The following is a 6,426-nucleotide window of genomic DNA, read 5'->3' as shown; positions in this document are numbered from 1 at the left end:
GTAACTGATCTTACAATGTAATGTGTTTAATTAAATGGAAAGAAATGGCATGTTCTTCCCGTGTGTGCGTGGGTTTTCTCTGGATTCCTCTCACAGTCCGAATACCTGCAGATACACTCTAAATTGACCGTAGTTTGGTTGTTTGTCTCTATGTGGTCCTGTGATGGACTGGTGACCTGTCTAGGGTGTACCCTGCCTTTGCCCTATGTCATCTGGGATTGGCACCAGCGCCTCCCGCGACCCTCATGTGGAGGATAAAGCTGTAGAAAATGAGTGAGTGAGTGAATTCAAACACATCTAAGAAGCTTGTTGTGATCCCTGCCCTAGTCTTACAGTATTTGTGAAATGTTTCTCATTTTCTGTTTTTATACCTGTCATATACACTGTTTTTTTTCCCTCGAGTTGTTCACCAGAGTGAGTCGGTATGAGGCTCCTGTCAATGCTCGCTCTTGTTACTTCCCCTGCCAGTATTTTTGAACCTATTGCATCTTCAGATTTCTACCCCTACGCTCAGTTACTTATTCTTCCCCGCTCAAGTCACATCACACATCACTGCACCAGCTGCCTGTGTGACACCACCTAACACATGAAAGCTGTTTCCTGGAGTCTTTTTTGGCAATGAATACCACAGATTGTCCTCGTGTCAGCTTTGAATTTACAAGCAAATTCCTGCCTCCTGTTTTAATCTTAGTATTCATTGTTGGCCTGGTTGCTAATGGATGGGGATTGAAGTCATTGCTGCACAACTGGAGGAAACTGGGGAGCGTCAATGTGTTTGTTCTCAACCTTGGACTCGCAGATGTTTTGTATCTGCTCACACTTCCATTTTTGATGGTTTACTACTTTAGAGGAAGTGAGTGGATCTTTGGAGCTACCTTCTGCAAGATGACAAGATTCTGCTTCAACCTGAATTTATATGGCACCATTGGATTCCTTACTTGCATTAGTGTGTACAGATACTTGGCTATTGTTCATCCAATGAAAGTATTAGGAAGAATAACTGTCAAGCATTCAGTCGCTGTCTCAGTCCTGGTGTGGCTGTTGGTGGGTGTTCAAAGTCTCCCAGACATGTTCTACCCAAAGTCTGGAAACAACACTTGGAAGTGCTATGAGACCACCAATTCTGACCTTGTCGAAGACTATCTCAAATACAGCCTTGGGAGCACATTGACTGGCTTTTGTATCCCATTCCTGATCACACTGGGCTGTTATGGACATGTAATCGTCGTACTCTGCTCTAGAAATACCACGGACAATGTACTGAAAGAAAAATGCTTGAAGTTGTTGTTTATTTTGATCCTTCTCTTCTCAATTTGTTACATTCCCTTTTATTTATTCAAGAACTTAAATCTGTGGTCAAGAGTTCTGACCAAACATGGCATCTGCCATGAATGGTCTAATGGAGTCTACATTGCTCATCAGATAAGTCGGGGCCTTGTGTGTCTGAACAGTGCTCTCAATCCTCTGGTTTACCTGCATGGAAGTAAAGATATTAGCGCACAGCTCGTACAGCTGCTGCAGCGATCTCGTCGAGCGTTCAGGCAGCTGTCAGTCACTTTCGTTGAAACTGTCTGGATGTAAATGGTCTGAAACTTTACAACATCTAATGCAATGACATCATAGTTCTTACCCCTCGTATTGCAGATAACATGCCTTAATCCGTTCTCGATGTGTGCCTGTAAAGCATTACAGAGTGTAACTCGACCACATTTTGTGGTTGTGTTTTTAAACACAGGAAGTTGACTGAGCTTTCAACTACAGCATGCAGATTGTAACAGTTTCACAAGTTTTTGTTTTCAACTGTGTCTACAGGCTGTGCAAACAGGCTGCAGAGCAATACATGATGAAGGTACACCTAGAACATCTCAGCTGATGCAGTCCCTGCAATGGGATAGTCCCACTATCCCAGTGGATAGATGGAAAAAATAAGGTGGACAACCTTAGACATATTCCTGATTTATAGTACTTGTGTTTATTTGGCTATTTTTTATTTTTTTGGTGAACCTCAAAGCATGTGATTTAATCTGAGACTTGAGGTTTGTAGTTGTAAATAAACCTTTTTTTGCCGCCCAAATATAATCTGTGTCTGATATCTGCGACCCATTTACAGATTACTACATGTGACTATTATGAAAATAGTTTTTTATTCTAGATGGTCGAATTTAGAGTAATAGCGTGATCTATAATGTCAAATCCATTTAAGCAGCTAATGATGTCATGCATAAATGAACAAGATAAAATGTTTATTTTGGATATATCTATTGATATGGTGAGCAATGAGCTTAACTCATTGTTCCTAACTCCCCAGTTTTGCAAGCGGACATTTGCAGTTTGCTCATTTAGACTTGAGATGAAATTTAGACTCATCCCAAAACAATTGTCAGTTCTTTAGCTCCTCAGTTGTCCTACACAGTTTATACAATGGCATTTTACATAAATAGTATGTTTTTGAGATTATATAGATTATGTTTAACTGGAGAAATCACTCAGAGACTGTAAACATCTGACAAGGCTGCTCAGTTTTCAAAAGTGTGAATACACAGAAATAAATAACCATAAAATGTCAGTTTTATTTTCAGTTTGTTGTGCTCACAAAGGCTTTGTCGGTGTTTTCTCTCTGTTATAGTCTCCTTCTGATGGTGGTGAGTTCCATCACCACCAGAGGGAGACTTGTACCTTCCTACATGATAAAGCACCTGTAGCACCCAAGAAAAATAATCATATGTGAGTACTTTGTGTGCTAAAGACTGGAATGCATAGGAAATTTTATAATGTAATCAACCATCAAACAATCAAGCTTCAACCAACAGTCAAAAGTTCAAGGTGAAAATCTGAAACCTGCTGTTGGCACATTCCAGCCAATGAATTAACACATGAAAACATGGGGTTTAAAAGACTGGACAAACTGAGCATGAGTTAGTATATTGTATATCTGTAATCAGTAATTGTGTACAAGTCGCAAACAAATTCATATCTGGATGGAAAATGTTAATCTGTGACCTCACATCCTCATTCAAATCTCGAATCTCTCAGATGTTCAGCTTTTCCTCCGTGCCACAGAATGTACCTTGCGTTCAAATTTAGTAAACATTTTAATTCTCATCTCTTAGTGAATAGGTTGGTCAACTGTTCAAAATGTGTGAAATGTTCAAGTGTTGGTGACAAAAACTCCCATATGAGAAGAAAGAAAATTAGAGAGTCCACAGCTCTCAATGTATCACTTTTCATGCTAGAACAGGTTGTGGGAATGACAAGAATGACATGTTGTTGTTTAAAGTGTTTAAATGTTATTTAACACCTATCCACAATGTATTTAGTAGTTTCAAGACAACTGATATGTATAGCTGTGAGGAACTGAGGAAGACAAATAGGTGGGGACTGTTTTTTGCTCTGACCCAGTTTCTTTTTTACAAAGAAACTGCATCAATTTAGAAGACGAAAAAATATTCTACAGTAGATGTGTTTTATTTTAAGTGGCAATCAATCTTGGGGAAAGAAAAAGTGTACAATTTCTACAATTAAAACAGACAGAATAAAGCAGATGTCTTGTTCTCATGCCATTGTGACTGATGTGTATATGTAAAGCCTGTTATACTTAAATCAGAATCTCCAACAAACGCAGAATCATTGTACTCTTCTCTGATCTGGTTATCATCATCATCATATCATCACTGCGACTGTTCTCACCCTTTGCACCCTTTGTATCTGATTAAATCCCCACTTTTTGTTGCATAACTGCTTTAGACAAAGTGCAAATTGAACTTTGGAGTCGCATTGTGGGATAAATTGTGAGCCCTCAAAGCTCCTTTTCTTCTTCTTACTTTTACTTTTTTTATTTTTCCACTAATACATACCCACGTTGTAATTATTCTGCACTCAGCATTCTTTTAACTTCACCGGGGAAGAACAATGAATTAAAAGGGAAAAACAAAACATTGTAAAATACATTCAATATTCACATTCATGGCTGTTGATTTTCTTTATTTGACATGTGGAGTAAAATGTTTTGATCGTTTTAACACTAAGAAAAATAATAAATTAAACGTGCAGCAAGTAGGATTTAGCAAACATCTATTGATGAAGTTAGGGTAAGGGTTAATATTATCTTTCACTTGTCATGTAAGAGAACATATAGTCTTAAGTCATCATTAAAACTCAAAAGGTGTTTAGTTTGTCCATTAAAAACATGAAAACAAAAATTCTAGGTGATACTCTAAAAAGCATCACTATAGTTATTTAATATCCCATTTCTGCCAAATACAAACACTTATCTTCACTCATCTCATTTAGAACTTGTGTATAACATACATCTCCTTCCTAACTTTCAATAGTCTCACTGCAGTCTGTTAATTTTCATACAAAGTTATCTATTCACTCTTGGATTTGTTTTTTGACTTTTTAGTTGATACAAAACATCTAAATAAACATTTACAGAAAGCCCAAACCAGTGTAACCATTAACAGACCAAATGCTACAAAAACTGCCATCACATCTAGACAATGGTAGGCATACCATGGCATCTTGTATGACACGGTGCGCAGATGTGCTGCTCCTTTGTGCCTCATGACAAACTCCACCCAGAACATGGCACTCTCTAATGGTTTCATTGGTTTGTCCTGGTGAAGCTGTGAGAGTCTCATCATATTTTGTTTGTAGGGTTTCTTTGGGTCCAGAAAATCCTCCAGAGCACTTGTAAAAGTGTCAACATCCAAAGTTGTCACATCAACAATCTCTGCCACTCCCCGGGCCTTTAAACGCACCATGTTATCGTACTGGTCAAAGATGAGAGGAATTCCAAGAACTGGGACACCGTGGTAGATGGCCTCGTAAATGCCGTTGGTGCCCCCGTGCGTCATAAAAACCTTGGTTTTGGGGTGACCGAGTAGATCATTTTGAGGCAGCCATTCCACCAACATGGTATTGTTTCCCAGTGTGCTCGGACGTTTGCCGGTGTGTCTCCACACAAATTTCTGGGGTAGGTTGGCAAACGCTGAGGCGATGATCTCTGATACCTCAGGGCCAAGGTCATTCAGCAGTGTCCCCAGAGTCATGATGACCACCCCGTGTTCTCCAGAACTCTGCACAAATTCTTCTAGATCTGTTGGAAGAGACTTGGCGGGCTTACCCTGGAACCCTCCAATGTAGATGACATTGGGCATGGTGGGCCGAGGGAACTCGAATACAAAGTCAACTCGCATTAGCCACAGATCTGCTCCTTGCATGAGAGACATGACGTTGACATCTTTTCCGAAATATTTATCACACACAGCCTGGTAAGGTGGACTTGACACATAGTAGTACATGTAAACCAATGCGCCATGATAGACTATGTTATTGATTCTTTGAAAGATGTCCATCTTGTCAGAGTAACTGGAGAACAGTTGAGGGATGTAGGACAGAGGAGAAGGAGCGAAGGCGAAGTGAGCATCTCCATTTAAAATCCAACGTACATTCAAAACCATGGGAAGTTGAAGGTAGTGAGCAATTAGCACACCACCTGGAAATGCTGGGTCAGTTAGGAAAACATCATATCTGGTTTCCTTCAGCTCCTCCACCAGCGTCTTATTCTCAAAAATATCGGTGACCACTTTTGCCACAACTTTCTGGTTTTCATAAATCATTGCGAAAAGATGGTTGTAGAACTCCAGAAATGCCCATAGAGAGCCTTTATGTTGATTGATCTCTATTGACCTCTTCAAGTAATAGGTCATGAAGGACTGACTCTCTATTTTTTGGGCCTGCGCCTGAGGGACAGTAATGGAGCTGTAGTGGGCTGAGAACTCAGAAACGTACCAGCTGGTGTTAGAGCGTAGGACTGTGATTTCGTGGCCCCGAGAATGAAGCTCCTCCACCAGGATTTTCATGTTAAGCCAGTGGCTCCCATCAACAGGGTAGACCAGCACTTTTCCACCAGAACACCTGGAGAGCAGAGTTGCTGAAAAGAGCAGAATGACTGCCAGAGCTGGATATGACCCCATTCCTGTAACAGAAAGACAGAGCTTACCAAACAGATCTGAGCAACCTGTACATGCCACACGTTAACCCACACATTTACACAATGATTTTCATAATCTCTAACAGTATGACTGTTTTAATGATCTGACAGATAAGCTGCATGTCACACCATGTGGTTTTATATACAGCTTATCAATATGAGACGCTATGTGAGTCATATTTGGTGGAACTGTATGATAAATATACACTACACACATCAAATTTTTTGGGGGTCACTTAGAAATGTCCTTATTTTTTGAAGGAAAAGCACCTTTTTTTCAATGAATATAACATTAAATGAATCAGAAATACACTCTATACATTGTTAATGTGGTAAACGACTATTCTAGCTGCAAACATCTGTTTTTTAATGGAATATGTACATAGGTGTATAGAGGCCCATTTTCAGCAACCATCTCTCCAGTGTTCTAA

The 6,426-nt window shown here is 39.7% G+C and overlaps 2 protein-coding genes across 2 annotated transcripts; one reads left to right on the top strand and one right to left on the bottom strand.

Annotated features, from left to right (window-relative positions):
• Window positions 1–618: 618 nt before the first annotated feature.
• On the top strand, window positions 619–1,581 carry LOC310932232 (P2Y purinoceptor 1-like; the record flags this gene model as incomplete). The annotated part of the gene is made up of 1 exon (XM_083895524.1): window positions 619–1,581. One exon carries the CDS (start codon window positions 619–621, stop codon window positions 1,579–1,581), a length of 963 nt encoding a protein of 320 aa, XP_083751650.1.
• Window positions 1,582–3,148: 1,567 nt separating this feature from the next.
• LOC310932231 (UDP-glucuronosyltransferase 2B20-like) lies at window positions 3,149–5,978 on the bottom strand (the record flags this gene model as incomplete). The annotated part of the gene is made up of 2 exons (XM_083895523.1): window positions 3,149–3,168; window positions 4,466–5,978. 2 exons carry the CDS (start codon window positions 5,976–5,978, stop codon window positions 3,149–3,151), a joined length of 1,533 nt encoding a protein of 510 aa, XP_083751649.1.
• Window positions 5,979–6,426: the final 448 nt, after the last annotated feature.

The sequence above is a fragment of the Microchirus variegatus genome (genome assembly GCF_963457635.1).
Source record: "Microchirus variegatus genome assembly, chromosome: 9".
NCBI lineage: Eukaryota > Metazoa > Chordata > Actinopteri > Pleuronectiformes > Soleidae > Microchirus > Microchirus variegatus.
The sequence above is the reverse complement of the archived record's forward strand: the minus strand, read 5'-3'. Positions and strand labels throughout refer to the sequence as shown.